The 18,376-nt window shown below is 39.7% G+C and overlaps 2 protein-coding genes across 3 annotated transcripts; both read left to right on the top strand.

The window, feature by feature from the left end:
* Positions 1-829: 829 nt before the first annotated feature.
* Positions 830-9,976, top strand: TAAR1 (trace amine associated receptor 1). Of its 2 annotated transcripts, none has more exons than XM_079325310.1 (3): positions 830-1,592; positions 5,295-5,429; positions 7,602-9,976. In XM_079325310.1, the coding sequence occupies exon 3, from the start codon at positions 7,706-7,708 to the stop codon at positions 8,705-8,707; it is 1,002 nt and encodes a 333-aa protein (XP_079181436.1). In that variant the 5' UTR covers positions 830-1,592; positions 5,295-5,429; positions 7,602-7,705; the 3' UTR covers positions 8,708-9,976. The 2 variants fall into 2 exon arrangements, with proteins under 2 accessions (XP_079181436.1, XP_079181437.1); XM_079325311.1 differs by lacking the exon at positions 830-1,592 and adding an exon at positions 1,610-1,723.
* Positions 9,977-15,651: 5,675 nt separating this feature from the next.
* LOC306798724 (trace amine-associated receptor 2-like) lies at positions 15,652-16,593 on the top strand (the record flags this gene model as incomplete). Its single annotated transcript, XM_079298925.1, has 1 exon — positions 15,652-16,593. One exon carries the CDS (start codon positions 15,652-15,654, stop codon positions 16,591-16,593), a length of 942 nt encoding a protein of 313 aa, XP_079155051.1.
* Positions 16,594-18,376: the final 1,783 nt, after the last annotated feature.

Raw genomic sequence — 18,376 nt, 5'->3', positions numbered from 1 at the left:
GTGCACCCTTACCTCTTCTTCAGTGACCCAGTATTCAATTGATGCACAGCACATACTGACAAGATAAATAAAGCTTTTCAGGTGAAATAAATGGGCTGCCCAGGCATGTCTTCCTGAGCAGAGGGTCAGCAAGAAAGATACAGCCTCTGTCACTGGTAATTTCTGTGCTAGTTGTATTGCTGTATCTGCAGGGTCATGATGCCACTGATGTCCATGCATAGCATTGCTGCTTCCTGCAGCAAGAAATGACTGCAGAAGCCAGAGATGGCCCTGGCAGGTTACCCCCTTAAAAATGACCCACAGTGCATTAGCTCTGGCATCTGCAGTCTGCTGGGCTTGCAAATGGTTTACTAGAAACAGTTATATTCAATATTTCTGGGGAAATATCCTCTGTAGTCAAATCCAGCATTTGTGAAAGGAACAGAGAACAGAAGGCAAGATAGAGAACATAATTTATTGACATATAAGTCTTCATTAGCAATTTTAGCTCTCAGTGTCTTCCAGTAGAATAGCCACACTTCCAGACCAGAATGTGACATTTCAATACTTTCATTTCACTATCAGTTGTCCTTCTTGTCCAGCCTAATGTCCTTTGTGTCACCTTGCCAGTGCTATGCTTTCCTAAATCCCAAGCTTATCCCAACCCCAAATACCCAGGGGAGAAGTTGCAGCCTGAGCCCCACAGGTCCTGCTACAGGCTCAGAGAAACCTCTGGGGAGCAGGAGCTGAAAGGCTCTCCACCAATGCAGCCCACCAACTGACACACACAAACTCATCCAAGGTGGGTCAGCTTTTTCCTCTGGGGTTACTTTTTTCCTGGAAGGATGCTCCTTCTTGGATTCCACAACAATATTAAAATCATTATTTGAAGATGGGGGAATCTGTCAATGAGCTGTAGGTATGGTTCTCTGGTATGGCAAAAGTATATAAATAGAAAAGCAACAGCTCATAAATACCTGCTGCAAAGCATGTCATAGAAACACCTGAGTGTCATAAATAAAGAGCTAGAAAAATTTTTAGTTAGGAGGAAACAGTATCTTTTAATCAATCTTTTTGTCAGACACTGTCAAAGTATTGTGCTTAGAGTTTTTAGAAAATATACAGTCTGAGATAGGCAAATCAAATTTTTAAAGGTAACTGAAAGTGTTGCAATGTTGACAACATTACACAACATTACACAAAACTGAAAGGAGGAAGTGAAATAGTGGGTAATCTTAAAAACAGCTCAGTGCTATTAACTCCATTTGTTCCTTGACCATAATAAACATTTCCTTCATTTTGCATCCTTCTTTTTATGCAAGAAGCCTGGCTTTAGCTTACTTCAAATTGCTTCATCTTTGCATATGCTAGGGGTTTGTGTCAGAATAGATTTATTACATGCTTCTGTTTGCTGGATATTTAAGATGTACGTCATCCTGTTGATGAGATTTTCCCAGCAGGCTGTGAACCAGTCAGACCAAGCATGCAGCACTTAGCTGGGAGAATTGGTGTGGGATGAGTCAGTACCACGCTGTTTCTGCAGCCTGCTCCTGTGGTGATGGGGAAGTGGCTCCTGTCCTGTATCATCTCCGAGTCAGGCAGTCCAGAATACGGTGAGCTGCTGATATGCTGGTCTGGGATATAATTTTCTTTCAAAGATGAATCTCCTACGGTTAGCAGTGAAGATAATAGTTGTTATTCTGCACAGTTCTTTCTGGAGTGAACAGCAATAGCACCAACAGCAGTAAGTATGATTTAAAGTATGATTTAAGAAGCCATTCATTCCCAATGGCTGAAAGAGAAACATAGCTGGGGGCAATGCTCTTTTCACACAGAGCTATGAATTCAGAGTAGGGATCTTTCCTTTCTGTGAAGTTATTGGAGGGACATAAGGATGCAGAATGGCATTGTACCTTTCCACTGTTCAGTGCTTCCCTCCTCTGTGTTTGCCTTCTTTTTGGAGAGGGTGTTCCGAGGCTAGCAAAGCAGTTACAGTCAGTAGCAGCAGCTCATTCCTGTTGGGTTGATGGGTGCAGAGAAGCACTGGCAAGGCACAAGGGACCTGCCCCACTGTGCCTCTGCTCTGTGCAGCAGCTGCAAGGATTCACTTGCCCTGCTGGAGTGAAAGGCAAGGGGCTCTTCTGCCCTCGGGAGCCCAGAGAGGAGATTTGCTACAGAGTGAAGACAATGGAACATGTTATTGCCTTACTTAACATGACTACCAAATATGTAGAATCCCTCACCCTTGCAGATAAGCTTCTTGGCTTTGGATGGATGTGTTTTGCTTTGCTATTAAATCACTATTTTCTTGGAATCTCTTACTCCACTGTGCATTTCAGTGATTTACATTTATGTTGGAGTTTAGATTTATAGTCCTTATCCTAAGCACAATACTTGCAGAAAGAGCACAAACATTGCATTACTCTGTATAAACAGCTGGATTTACTTGGCAAGGAAAAGATATTTTCCACTGAAAACTAGGAATAGAAACCATGAGAAAAGGTCTACAGTTTTATCATATAATCTATTTTCCAAATTCTTCTGGTACAAATCTGGGGTAATTTCAGACAGTCTTCAGTGGAATTACACCAACTTTGCAGAATTGGCAATTGAGATTAGTAGTTGCCAGATCTTCTTGTTTAACTCCTATAAAGAAACAGTTATTTTGTACTAATAGCTTATTGGGAATTTGGCCAGTTTCCTCTAGATTTCAAGCAAATGAATGGAAACTTAGGAGGATTCTATTTTTTTAAATATTTTGCTCTGGTTTTTTTCCCCCTGGGAACTTCATAAAAGCGAGTGGAGTTATTTACTTTCAAAACTCCTCTTCATCCACAGGGTCACCTTACAGCCTCCAGTACTTATAAATACATGGTTCCCTTAATAGGGAAATGGTTTTTAAAATGAGCTGTGTGAATATGAGAAACTTTCTACTGATTGACCAAACAGCACCCACAGAAATGCAAGCTAAATGAATCACAGTAGAAACCAGTGCTTTCCTGACATTTTTTCCACAGTGAAAGCTCTCATTCTCTAGGTCTTTTTATGTTCTTCCCCACTACCAATGTTCCTTCCACAGTTTCATGTAAGAGGGACATTATAACTTTACAACACATTTTTCAAATAGGTTTGATGTCTGGAAAAAGTGCTATTTCCATTCTCTTCTGTGCTGTTCTCCATTTGAATTACTTTATGTTTTAAAGTAACAAACAAGGAGGGTAGATGACCCACAGTAGTCTGGACATTGTGACATCTCTCCTTCATGGTTTTCCAAAACTCTGAAAACTACTTATTGCAGAAATAGAAATTTTTTTAGGAAAAAAAAAAGCCACAGCAACTAGAAAAGGAGAAAAGTTTAGTACAGATTCAAAAGACTGCTGAACACTGACAGTTTGTAAGTGCCTTGAGTTCTCACAGAAACAGTTTGGCATGTTTCTCTTTGATATTTTAAGTAGCAAGTCTGAGAATATTTTCATGATCCACATCAGCATTAAGGCACAAGAAAGTGCCTGTTTGAAGCATCTGCACAAACAGAGTGAATGCTTGCTACTAGTGTTCCTTCTCACTCTAAATTAGTTGACAATTTGGCCTGTTTAATTACCTAATTATCTTGATATATCAAAATCTCCTGCATTATTTCATTTCAGCCAACACACCATTAAATACCACCATTCCCATGCTCACAGCCTCCCTAGATCTGTGGTTCACTCCTTCCAAATGCGTGTGGGTCTTGCTGTACAATTTTACTGCAAGCCAGGAGAGGGAGGAGAGTGCTCCCTGACCAGATGCACAGCCTGGGCACAAGAGGAGGCAAAGCAAAGCCCACACTCCATGGCTGCCTGCTGCCTGCCCATGCAGCAGGAAAGATCTGCTCAGGGCAGGGCAGGGCTCCCCAGCCCCAGGGGCTGCCTCAGAGATCTGCAGGGAGCTGCCTCTGGAGCAAACACTTGAAGCAGAGCTGCCATTCCAGAAAATGCCCTGTGGTACTCAAGGGAGAGAGCACAGAGTGTGGTGGGGAGCACTGTGTGCATGCATGGGTGGCCTTGGGCTGAGTGCCCATAATGAGCTGGCTGCCAGACTTCTTTATAACAACAAGTTGTACAGAGTAATGTAACATGGGTTTGTTCCCCCAGATTTTGTCTTCCTATAAAATGTATATGTGTATTCAAGGCAGTAATTACCAAGCCTAAACCTTCACTCCTCAAAGAGAAATGCCTGGCTCCAAGGAAGAGCACAGCATGTCAGAAGGGTGAAGGCCACTTTCACAGACCAATATCTAGGACCTAATATGTGCTTTTTCACTTTTCCACAGCTCTGAAGAAAGACCTGACTCCTCTCCTCAACATATTCTCTCGACACTCTCCAGTGTTTTCTCTCTCAGCCTGATCACTATTTCTGCAGTTTTTTTATTTCTGTAGCTTTTTTTCTCTCTTGCTATAGCAAAGAGAAGCTTGTAGTGCAAAACCCCAGTGTATTTATGAGAGCAGACTAAAAAATTAAAATAACTGAGTTGTATGCACCCATTTTGATATTTGTGCACATAACATAATAAATTAGCTAACCCCTGTCATCAGAAAAATTTGCAAGTACTATCCTAACCCACCTTGTTGCATATGCCCTTGAGGCACTCAGCTTAGCTGGGCTTTAGCTGATGGTTATCACAATAATGCTCTTTTCCATTCATCAGTATCACTGGTTTAAAAGGCTGCATGGTCCTTTGTGGAACAAAAAATTGATGCTCCTCATCCATGACTCTGGTACAGCCAATAATAGGTGTTTACTTAAAACACATTTTCAATAGCTGTATCTTGCAAATAGCTGTTAACTGATGAGCTGCTAGATTAAATCTGTTTGTTCAGTAATCATAACTAGGCTGGTAAATACTCAATGTGTCACTCTGTCTACATTATCCCTTTCCAAGGAAATCTTACATGCTGCTGTAACCAACCTATGCTTATGTATTTTGCTATATTTAAAAAGCTTACAGGAGGTGGGCTACATTGTGTCTTTTGTTCTTTGCTTAGATAATACTGGCCTGCTCACAATATGACTGTAACATTTAACCAAATAAGTAAATGTTCTTCAAATCATAAGGCCCATTAAACAAGAAAGAGTGCTACAGCCATGATTTTGTTCTCTATGTGGGTGACAAAATAAACAGTTTGAGCTGCTATTCACATCGACAGCTGCCACTGAGTCAAACTGCCCAGACTGCTGTTCATCACACCAGCAACCCCTAGGAATACATGGGGATTACTGGAGGCTCTTCTAGCCACATATTAAAAGCCTGTTCTCTCAAAATTTGTGTTACCCAGAACTGTAATGGTGGTAAAGAGGATCAGCTGCCTTTTGAGATGGTCTTTAAAAGGAAGAAGTGCCACTCAACCAGCAGAAAACAAATGAGTGTCAAGAGCAGACTTCTACTCAGCATGAAGTGACAAAGTTAAGAGGTTTGTAAGAGTATGCTTCTTCATATTTCCATTTTATTGTATTTTAAACTTTGTAACTATATATGGAAGGAAAACATTCTGCTTTCTTCTTGAAATCTTCTTCAGAGTTCAGCTCACTTGAACAGTTTGCCACATATGTTTTGATTTATTTAGTTTCCATGTAACACAAAGCCATGCACTTGATCTCAGTTTGGTCCATCCTTTGGCTGTAGTTTTCTACCTTCTTTTATTAAAAAAATAAAGTAAAAAAAAAAAACCAAACTTTCCTGATTTTTATTTTTTAAAGAAAACCTGTATTCAGGGCAGATGATATTTCTTTAGGCTAAACAGTTTATCAGGAAATAACAGAGAAGTTATTAATCTTTTAAATCTTAAGGAAAACCAGAGATAGTTAATTCTTTTTATTGACTTAATAGACTTAATGCTTTACTACAGTTGTGTAATTTATTTATACTTTTATACAGAAAAATTGAAGTTCAAAATCTATGTGACCCATTTACAATCTTAATGAGCTTTTAATCTTTATAATGATGCCCAGTAAATACAGTTAAATTGGTGTTAAATTCTTTCTACTGTGAAAATAGAAAATTTGAATTAATAAATATTTATCTGGCTGTGCTTTCTCTGCCTTGGGTGTAAACATGCTGAAAAAAGGAATGACAGGTAGTAAAAGAAACATGAAAATACTGACAAAAATAGAAGGAAGAGGTATATGAAGTGATAATTAAAACGAGGTAAAAAAGAGCAGAGATGGTGTTAAATATTAGCAGGCAGAAAAAAGGGAAGTGAAAAGCACCCCAAACAGTACATAAATATAGTCAGACTCCATATGTCCCCCACTCCTGAGAGTGCCTTTGGGTGAACTTTGTCCCTGGCACTTGGGTGCCACTGTCTGGCCCTACTTGCAAAACCCCACTGTATAACACAGGCTGTTTGCTAGTTGTAGCTGCCAAGGTTTTGCTAGCTATACCTTTTTGTCAATGTTCATTCAGTTTCCTGTGCCATGGTGTACTTGCTAAAACATTTGATTTTGTATGGGAAAGAAATTGGGTTTTTTTTTACTGTGCTCTATCAAGAATAACCAGAGGTAACTAAATCCCAAAGCAAATGGGTTAAATCAGTACTAGCCAAATTGCCATGTCAGTATTTTTCTGACAACCATTTTATACCATAATGATAGTGCTACTGAATACCACATATTAATGGTCTCTATTTTTCACAATAGCACCATCCTTCTGTTATTTAAAAGAAAAACAGATTTTTCAAAAGTAAATATTGCTGGTCAAGTGCTTAAGTACTTTCACAAAAGGTTTTCATAAAAAAAGCAACTTGTAAAAGGGGCATGCAACTGCCTACACAAGAGGACAATGATGTTTGTGTCCTTAGATTAAAACTAAAGCTATTTCCTGAAAACGTTTCTCTCCATGTTTGTGCCTTAGCTAAAAAACAGATTAATATAATCAATACTCATAGTAATGTTAAACTACTAGCACTGACAAAAACTAGAGCTCAACAGAAAAAAGCACATTTGCTTATACATCAGGTGATATTTCAGATTTGTCAGATTCTTCCATTTTATTTTGTCAGCAAATGGCAGAAAAGTTTTTTTACTTCTCTTAGATATTTTCCTTGCATCTCTATTTACAGCTAGAGCTTGCAAGGATTTTCCTGTAAAACTTGATCTGTCCGGTCATCACTATCAGGATGGGGCTGGAGGAGAGGTCACACATGGACACCTCAGCTTTAGCCTTCAGTTTTAGACTTGCAGGTTTTAGACTTAGGTATCCAAAAAGAAGCTGAGGGAGATTCAGAATTTAAAGTTACTGATTTTCAAGAGCAAATTGGAGATATAGGACTCCAGCCAACATTGATGAAGAAGACTAGGGCTGAAAATAGAAACAGGAAATACTGAAAAGGGCTTCTCATCTGCCCACTGGACAAGGCACTGCCCAGTGCAGGCCTCCCAGAGTCACTGCTGTCCTGCTACAAGGACACTCCATTATGCAGTTTATTTCATCAAAGGAGATTCAGGGAAGTCAGATGACAAAAGTGTTATTCTGCTAAATGTAATTACAAAATACTTCTATCCTTCATAAATAATGGAATGCAAATTTCCTACACATCCAAGCAAAAGAAGATGTTTACAATGCGCTTTTGTTTTCCTCTCTGCAGCTCTTCCCATCTAGAAAATGGAAAATCAGTCATAAGCATACCTTAGAATTAGGAAAACCAGTACCTGTGCTGCATACCTACGTGTATTTGAGACTCTAGTAAGGATGCAGTTGTGGTGTGAATCCGTAAATGGCTCTTGCATAAGGAGTAGCTGGTCAAACAATATCCGTATTCCCATGTACATCTTCATGGTTTGCATTATTCTGGCCACAGTGGTTGGAAATCTGACAGTTATCATCTCAATATCACATTTCAAGCAGCTCCACACGCCCACAAATTTCCTGATACTTTCAATGGCTACCGTAGACTTCCTGCTGGGACTCTTCGTCATGCCTTGCAGTATGGTGCGCTCTGTTGAGCACTGCTGGTACTTTGGGGAGTTCTTCTGCAAGATCCACACGAGCACTGACATCATGCTGAGCACAGCTTCTATCTTCCATCTTTCCTTCATCTCCGTCGACCGCTACTATGCTGTGTGCGACCCTTTAAGATACAAATCAAAGATAAATACTTTTGTCATCGTGGTCATGATGTGTATAAGCTGGATGGTCCCTGCTGCTTTTGCTTTTGGGATGATCTTTCTAGACCTAAACTTGAGAGGGGCAGAAAAGGTTTACAATCATGTCCACTGTGCTGGAGGATGCTTTCTCATTTTTAGTGAAACTTCAGGGATTGTGGCCTCCACAGTGTCTTTTTACATTCCTGGATGTGTTATGCTGTACATCTATAGGAAAATATACTCTGTAGCCAAGAAGCAGGCAAGATCCATAGATGCAATTAGCAGGAAAAAAATGCAATTTGAAATGAAGCACCACATTTCTTCCTGCAGAGAAAGGAAAGCTTCTAAGACTTTAGGCATCATAATGGGAGTGTTTCTCATCTGCTGGACTCCATTCTTCTTCTTTACGGCTACCAATCCATTTATGAATTATGTGATACCTCCTGTTCTCATTGATGCTTTGGTTTGGTTTGGCTATTTAAATTCCACACTTAACCCAATTGTTTATGCATTTTTTTACATGTGGTTTCGCAGGGCATTGAAGATTATTCTGTTTGGAAAAATTTTTCAACCGGACTCTTCCAGGACTCATTTGTTTTCAGACTAATATGTTTTAAATGGTTGGACTCATGGCTTTGAACATTTGCTTGGAGGCTGAACTCCCAGATGTAAGAGCTGAGAAGGAAGAAAACACCTATTTGTTTGCCTATTTACCAAATTTAATTCAAGCAGATAAGCGATCATTGTGCTTTACATATTCTTTCATTCCAGATTGGGTTTTGTATGCAGTGTTTTTTGATTATATCTATTTATTTGCAATGCACAGAAGAGTGAGATCTCAATTTTCAAACTTATAGCAGTTTATATCCCTGATTTCATAATTAAAAAACTATTCTGACACAACAGATTAATTTCTTAAACAAGTTGTTTTATATTACAATATTTGTGTTCATTTGTGTTCTCCTCCAGAAAGAGCAGAAAAACCTTTTCCTTTGAATTTCTTGGCATCCTTGGCTAATAACCCAAAGCTAAGTTTTGTCCTTCCCCTTCCATATGTGTGCAGAGCTCAAAATAGGCCAATAACTAGCTATACCAGCACATTCCATGGAGAGAAGGTGAGGCAGAGAAAAGCTCTTTCTGTTTCCATTTCAACTAGTCACTTGTCATTTCTGAGTTCATCACTTAAAGGGTTTGCTGCTTGATGAGATCAAAAGCATGTTTAACAAGATCAAAGACAAGGAAAAATACGAAGTATGAAGTGAAAAGCAATTGCAAAAAAGCTGCATTGCACCTGAGAATGCCAGAATATTATGTCTATCTGTTTAGATGTAAAACATTATTTGCTACTTTGCATCTTAGAGAACTTTTTTTAGCTTGAACATGTTATTTCATCTCATGCCAATCCTGTAAGAACTTTCTAGGAAAGCACGCAGAGAAGAAATCCTGTGGTTTAACTCAGCTGGGTTATGAAGGAACAGTACTGGGAGTGGGCAGGAAATGATCCGTATCTGAGAAGAGAACATGGAGAGAAATTGATGACTGTGTACTAAAGTAAGAGCTATACTCAGCAGTATGTCCTCCATTAGCATTCCCTGTAAGAGTGCCTTGTATCTATATTGTCTTTGTTTTCTGTACTTTGTAGAGCACTGAAGCAGCCTATGCTGAAAAGCTTAAAAGTTGAATGATGATACATTTCAGAAGGGCAAAATATCAGAATCTGAAATTGTGCATTTTACTCTTTCATTGCTGTCATGTAAAGTTTGCCCTCCTAAAAATGACATAAAAAGGAACAATGAAAGTATACCACATCAGCACTTCTACTGTGGATCTGTGCTAATGACAATATGACTACTTTAATACTTAATCTCACAAAAATAAAGCAAGATTTCAAAGTCTTTCTGATAAGTGATGGGTAATTATTTTCTTCCTTCATCTCCAGTAGGTCTGGCCCTGCTGTAGTTAATATTCACAGAATCACAAGGTTGGAAGAGACCTTCAAGATCAAGTCCAACCCATGCCCTGACACCTCAACTAAACCATGGCGTTGAGTGCCTCATGCAATCTTTTTAAACACTTCCAGGGATGGTGACTCCAGCACCTCCCCAGGCAGACCATTCCAGCACTTTAATCCAGCCTATATTTCCCTTGGCACAGCTTGAGACTGTGTCCTCTCGTTCTGTCAGCTGCTGCCTAGTGAAAGAAACCAATCTGACCACAGACACCTTTGGAGAGTTGTAGAGAGTGATGAGGTCACTCCTGAGTCTCCTTTTCTCCAGGCTGAACACCCCCAGCTCCCTCAGCCATTCCTCACAGGGTTTGTGTTCCAGCCCCTCACCAGCCTCGTTGCTTCCTCTGGATTTGCTCAAGTGTCTCAATGTCCTTCCTAAACTGAGGGGCCAGAACTGGACACAGCACTCAGGGTGTGGCCTCACCAGTGCTGAGTCCAGGGGGAGAATGAGCTCCCTGCTCCTGCTGGCCACATTGTTCCTGACACAGGCCAGGGGCCATTGCCCTTCTTGGCCACCAGGGCACACTGCTGGCTCAGGTTCAGTCAGCTGTACCAGCACCCCCAGGTCTCTTTCTGCCCTAGCACTGCCCAGTCACACCATCCTCAGCCTGTAACACTGCAGGGGGTTACGGTGCCCAAAATGCAGGACTCAGCACTTGGATTTATTAAACTTCATCCCACTGGACTCTGCCCATCCATCCAACCATTCCAGGTCTCTCTACAGAGCCGTCCAGCCTTCCAATAGATGGAAACACACTCCCAGCTTAGTGTCATCTGAAAATTTACTGATGAAGGACTCAATGCCTTCATCCATGTCAACAGTGAAAATTCTGAACAGAACAGACCCCAGCACAGACCCATGAAGGTCACCACCTCAGCTGGATGCAGCACCATTCACCACCAGTGTTACTTTTTATAGCCCTATCTCCCTGAAAATCTGAAAACATTACTGTATTTCCAAACAATTCCAGCTCTACCAGAGTTTGCAGTTGGAAATTTTCTTTCCATAACTTGTTGTGGCATCTCTCAGGCATTATTTTCTGGTTGCAGGAGGAGTTTGTGAACAACTAGGATCCCAACTTGCATACAGGACAGACTGGAGTTCAAATAGAGGATGTCCCTGCATACAGTGCCTAGACCCTTCTGCAAAGCAGGAGGTTTATAATTCTTATAAACCCATAGAAACCAGAGGCACACTCCTGAAGCAAGAAAAATTGCTGATAAAGACAGTCTAAGCAATGCATGCAAGTAAAGCAAACTAAGGAATTCATCACTACTTCCCAGCTTCAAATCAGATCTTCAGCCATTTCTAGGAAAGCAGGGCTCTATCATGTGTAATGGTTTCTTGGGAAAACAAGCACTGTAACTCTCATCATCTCAGTTCCTCCTTCTCCCCCTCAAGGTTTTGCTGAGCACAACATCATATAGTGGGGAGCATCTCTCTGGTCAGCTGGGATCAGATGTCCCCACCCAAACTGTTGAGCAGCCCTTGCTACTTGAAGAGAAGGCCTTAATACTGTGTGAGCACTGCTCAGTCTTAGCTTAAATGGGGGTTGTATGTGTATTATCAACATTGTTTTCATCACAAATCCAAAACACAACACCACACAACATTCTATAGGGAAAATTAACCCTTTCCCAGCCAAAACCAGTAGAGAGGGGATCCAAACATTGTACCTGCATAAGACCACCATAACCTATTTGGTTTCCAGTTTCCACACACAGGTTGCTGGTGACTTTCACCTACACCTGGAAGGCTGTCCTCCTGTTCTGAATAAACTATAATATAAGCCCACTTTGGGTGTGGCCCAACTCAGAAAGTTTCAGAAAAACTTTTTCCTCTGGTGTCCTATTACCTAAAAGTGGCACTTTCCCAAAGAGCCTCCTTGCCTTTTATTTACAGAGAGCCTTCTCTAGCACAGTGACTGTAATGAAGTCCCAGGTTACTTTCTCTCATTAGCTCTAATCACAGACAGCATAAGGCTGTTTCCCACTGTGAGGGTGATGTGCACATGAGAGATGTTAATGAGGCCACAGGGATCCTATTTGAATCTAAGACATGAATAAATTAGGGAAGCATAAGAAAAAAGTCTCATGCTGCTGTCCAATCAGATTATGAGTTCAGTCTGGTGGAGCTGAATATACTTTACTGTAATCTCAAAGAATAACAGTGCAAATGAAGTGCAAAGGGTATTGCCAAATTTCTTATAAACACATTTAATTAGTGACTTTGTTAAACACTTCACAGATGGCTACCTTTTGCAAAACAAAATATTCCCATGTGGGTGATTTCAAATGTTTTAACTTCCCCAAAAACTTGTGCAAAGCAATTTATCTAGCATGATGGAGGGCTCTGTTTCGCCAGTAAACTTATGTCTGTTCCTTTTGTCACCAGGGAAGACCATTTGCAATGTCACCTACTTTCCATGATTTGTACAAAACTGACAGCTACTTTCAGAGTCCTGAACTGCTGCCTGTGTCCTGCCTTAGTGCCTCATGTTTTGGTGTAGCATCTCATGCATGGTGCTGCCACTGGTGTCCAAATCTCATGGTCCCTCAGATACCAGAGGCTGGAGGATGGGAAAAGAGGGAGAGCACCAACTGTCCAAGCAGGACCCTTCTGGAAACCAGAAAGGAAAGAGTCACTACAAAATGGAGTATTTTAAACTCCTAGATTAAAAAAATACATTGGTGCAGTCTTCAAACAGAAGAAATGAGCAGTCAAAATGTGTAAATATTGCAGAGTGTACGGCTTTTCTTAAATCATTAACTCATCTAGGCAGTGCACACTGTGCACTCTCTGTCCTCTGCAATGTGTTAATCCATTCAACAAGGGAGAGAATATTAGATACAGTCAAACACTAGACACAGAGTTCTATGAAATTTTTCTGTTTCTGCAGATTTTCTGATCATCTTCATTGTCTATGATGCTACTTCCACACACCACACCTGAAGACTTAATTCAGAAAAAGACTGTGTCTACCTGTAAGCACTTTTTGACTAATCTGTTTTCATTAGACATAAAGTTTATTAATTTCTATGATGAAATGACTGGCCTGGTAGACAAAGGAAGAGCAGTTGTTATAGTCTACCTAGTCTTCAGGAAGGCTTTCAACACTGTCTCTTGTAAGATTTTCACAAAGAAGGTAATAAGTGTGGGCTGGATGAGAAGACAGTGAAGTGGATTGGAAACTGGCCAGGTCCAGAGGGTGCTAATCATTGGCATGAAGTTTAGTTGAAGGTCAGCAGCTAGTGATCTACCCTAAGGGTTAGTGCTAGGTCCAGTCCTGTTCAACATCCCTGTTGATGATATGGATGATGGGGCAGAATGTACCCTTTCAACCTCAACAATACTGTGATTCTATGAAATTCAATTCTCATACTGTTTACTGAGTCTTGCATAATGTTACATTATCTTGCATAACCAGGAACATTTAATTTCCTACTTTGTAGGTTTTTTAATAAAATCTTTTCACCTTCATGCTGCCACTTTAAATCTAGCTAGCTGCATTGAAAATGTTTCTATGAAATGATTATGCAACGGTCTTTATAAAACAAATCAATTTCTTAAGAGACTTGGATCCACAAGTAAGTTGGACAATGGGAACTCCACAGCCTGCTCCTAGATGTCTTGACTTTTTATTTCCCATAGGTATAGGAAAAGTCAGTCTCCTTAAAAATTGGCTGCCCATAGCATACAAACTAAAAGGTATCTGTCAGTTAAGAGGAATCACTGATAAGAGAGTGCATCCCATACCCTTTGGACTTCTCCAGTTGCCAACAGGAGAAAACAATTCTTCAACAAAATTTGAGCTTGTCTTTTGCTGTTGTTGCTTTAGTGAAGGTAGCCCAGAGGAATAAAAGCAGTTAGTAATAAATAATCAAATAACTCTTCAATCTGCATTTAAGCCCAACATGGAAATAATGAGACACAATGTTACTTGTGACTACCTTAAGTCGCCAAAAGAGCTCCCCTTATACATGAAGGTAAAGGAATTAATGCAGCAAACAAAAATAATTATGTTGGGAATACAGACAATTTATCTCCTGGTGTAAATCCCTAAATCGCATAGATGTGTTTAGCTCAAAATCTACTGGGAATTAAATGTAATGTCGTAAAAGAAAAATAAATCACCATCTTTCATTAATCTGAGCCAGGTTACAGAGGGGATCTGCCTGTTTTCCACATTGCAGTTTTGCAGGACAATAGCAAAATAGAAAAATGTCTACTTAGAGAATTTATTTATGGCATTATTAAGAGATGAAGGGAGGATTAGCCTATAAAATTGGCTGCCATATCTGTTTTTAATATTTTGATACAAAATTTCTGTATTTTTTTCATTCCAGGGTGATACCTATTGGAAAAAAGAAATCAATGGTCTGAACTTAAGTGGGTTAAACTGCTGTGGAGAAGAGTATCTTTTTCTACTTCTGTTTCTAAATTTGCTCTTTGTCCAAAACAAGTTATCAGGAAAAGAGGTAGAAGAAGTGGGTCTGATTTTCTGCAGAAAGTTTAAAGGAATTTTTTGCCCATTGAAACTATTCACTAGTATATTCATTTATAACTTCTGCAGCTGGACCACAGTCTACTACAGGAGATAAACTTCAACCTGTCTCCACACCCTTTTAGTCTGTGGGATTATAATGACAGAAAACAGGTGTGTATGTTGGGAAAGGAAAGAATATTGCTTATCAAACCAATTTTACGACCTAATTCCATCAGATGTGTTCATTGCTGGTACTTTGTGATGCACAGCAGGTGAGTTTAGCAGCATAAATAATTTGGGAAGTGGGTATTTGGCAACTGATTGTGACTCTTAAGATGAGCATCTGAGTGAATAGCTCATTAACTGAAGCCTTTAAGAAAGCTGAGGTATACCAACTCCCATAACATTTCTCCCACAGAAAAAGAACCCCAATATTCTAAGAAACATAAATCCTATAAAATATACATGGACTGAAGTGACTTGGGGGATTTCTTTATCTATGCATGTTTTTCTTCTGCAGTTTAAATTTACTGTTATTATGATATATATATATAAAATACAAGAACCATACTTTACAAAATGTTCCAGATACAAAATAAAGTGCATATTATCATATAATTTAGTTAATTTAAAAGATAATTAAATTTTCAACTTAACTCTTTCAACTTTCAACTGGTTTTTTTTAAATGTGATTTGCAATTAATTTTAAAATAGCTTCCAGTTACTAAATTTCATGTATCATTTCAGAAGAATAATTGGTTGTAATTGGTCCCTATTTAAACCAAGAGAAAATTTGCCTCTGAATTACTGCATTTCATTTAGTTATGGAGTTCAAGCTCATGTCTTACTTTACCTTGTATTCTCATGTTAGGATTTGGAATATTTTGGAGACTTGCGAAAATTAAATCTGCTGATGGAACTGCACTTCCAAAAGAAAAGTCTCGTAAAGGATTGATTATGCTTTTTCCAAATATCTCAAAGGATTTGACTGATTGCTCTGAGTTTGGAAATAGATCCTGTCCTGAGAACTTTAGGTCAGCAGGAATACGTGGGGTAATGTATTTATCCATAACAACAATCTTCATTCTCACCATCTTTGGAAACCTGGCCATAATCATTTCCATCTCGTATTTCAAGCAGCTCCATTCTCCAACCAATTTCCTCATCTTATCCATGTCTGTAACAGATTTTCTGATGGGCTTTGCCATTATGCCCTACAGCATGGTGAGGTCTGTAGAGAACTGCTGGGTTTTTGGGATTATATTCTGCAAGATTCATTACAGTTTTGACTTGATGCTCAGTCTAGTTTCCATTTTCCATCTTTGTTCCATTGCTGTGGATCGGTTTTATGCAATCTGCCATCCTCTGCATTACCCCAGCACCATGACTCCAGTGGCCATAAAACAAATCGTGGCTGTGTGCTGGTCAGTGCCAGCTGCTTTTGCTTTTGGGGTGGTTTTCTCAGAAGCTTATGCTTCTGGAATTGAGGGATATCAAATGCTGATTAAATGCTCCGGCTTGTGCCCGATTGTGTTCAACAAACTGTGGGGGGCTTTTTTATTTACAGTTGGTTTATTTGGTCCTGCTTGCATTATGATAGGGATTTATGTTAAAATTTTTACTGTCTCCCAAAAGCATACACTGGAGTTGAGCCAGGCACACAGGCTCTCGAAAAATAATAAGAAACATGAGCTTTCTAAGAATAAAGACAGGAAAGCTGCTAAGACTTTGAGTATTGTTATGCTGGGTTTCTTAATATGCTGGTTTCCTTGTTTTTTTGCAATCTTAATTGATCCATTTTTAAATTTTTCCAATCCTTTGCCTCTGTTTGATTCTCTAAACTGGCTTGGATATCTAAATTCTTTCTGCAATCCATTAATATATGGATTTTTCTATCCATGGTTTCGGAAAACATTTAAATATATCTTAGAAGGCAAAATATTAAATCCGCATTTTCGTACAATAAAAGTTTTATCTGAAGAGCAGTCACAGTCATAGATTCTACCAGTGAAAGTAGCTCTAGAAATGAAGACACAGTGGATTACTGAATATTCATCTTTCAGTATGAGTGCAATATGAATTGTATGAGTCAGTCCTGTAGAATTCTTTTTAACTTCAGAAATTATTTACATACAGCTCATAAACTCAGTATTTCACCTAATCTATCTAAACAGAGAGTCTTCCTTAGGGTTCACTCTTAATAACCCTAAACTGAACCTATCCCACGCTTCTATAGTGAGAAATATGTCACCCCTTTGTGAAGGGGGTATTGCAAGATGTATAGTCTCTTGCTATTCTCAAGCAAATGTAATGGGAGTATCAATGGGAAGTCAATCTTTCCCCTGAAAGCAACAGAATCAGCATTTCAGCTCTTATCTTCTGTGTGTTTTGTACTCGGGAAAGAGTACTCAGGAGCCAGAGTATGGCTCATACTCAGCTCTGTGCTTATCTGGTCTTTTCTTAGATGTCAGGCTCCAGATGTTATAAAATATTCTTGCTGACAGCTCACTGCACCTTCACACTGTACTGGAATCTCTAATTTAATGCTGACCTCTCTCTGAAATCAGAAAGAGGCACTGTCAGCATTCACATCAGTTACATGTTTAAAATAAGTTTAATTGAGCTGTCTTTACTAAATGCAGGCACTGCAGTGTTTTTACTGTGAATTGTACCTCTGAGTTAGCTTTTCCACTATGCCTACAGTGTATATTCTACCCTTAATAAAGAGTGACTACCAAAAAGTTATCCACGTTTATCTACTTCTTGGCTCATCACATCTGCACTAGCATGCCATGCCAATGACGGCTGCTTGTTTTGTTTGCTGAAAACTTTTTAATTGATCTGTGGTAACATGAACATGTGCTATTTTGGATCTGGAGAATTCCAGTTTCACGTCAATCCTAAAACACTTAGGACAGCAAGGATCTGCAAGGTCACAGACTTGTCTGAAATATTATGCAAGGCTCTCACCTTTCCCAGTAGAAACATAAACCCCAAGGTCTTTAATTTGACACAAATTCTTTCTTTGTGAACAATTGTCACTTGCTGAACAGCCAGACCAGGGAACAGAGCAGAGCTGGATGCAATCAAGTCTTTAGGCACCTGCAAGGTGGATATTATGTTGTCCCATCCCATTTATCCATGCATGCCTAGGGAGACCCCTGGATTAAACACAAGGGCAGCCAGAGCAGTGCTTGGGGAGAACAAGGAAACTAAGCAGCAGGTTGATTGCAGTGACTCAGCTCTGGAGAGTTGGGTCTCCAAAACAGCCTAACCCTGATTTCAGAGCCTATACTGTTGCCTCAAGTTTTTCTAAACCCATCTTAATCTGTTTTTGCTCCTGCAGTGTGTTCTTGGGGGCCAGCTCTCTGTGGAAGTAGAGGGCAACTTTTGCATACAACACCTTTCACACAACACCTTAGTGGCCAAGGTGCCATCTGAGATGTCACCAGGAACTTTCTGCTTCTCCTGTTGGAGTTGAGCCACGTGAAATACACAATTTTTAGGAATGATACATAGAGCCTGTAGTGTGTCAACAATGGCAGGGAAAGGCAAACTCTGCAGCAGAGATGGTGTTGCAGCCATCTGTGCCAGGTATTGTCTGCATGCAGCTCAACCTGGCTTCTTCAGAGAAATTTGCATGCCAGATTTGTCTTTGTGTTGAATCTAGTGATGGGTTTTTATTGAAAGTTAACAAATTATACATTGATATATATCTGTGATGTCCTGATGTCCTCCCAGCAGTGAGACCATGAGTCAAATGGTAGATCACAAAAAGTTA

Source organism: Erithacus rubecula (assembly GCF_903797595.1).
Source record: "Erithacus rubecula genome assembly, chromosome: 2".
NCBI lineage: Eukaryota > Metazoa > Chordata > Aves > Passeriformes > Muscicapidae > Erithacus > Erithacus rubecula.
This window is presented reverse-complemented; position numbering and strand designations above follow the sequence as displayed.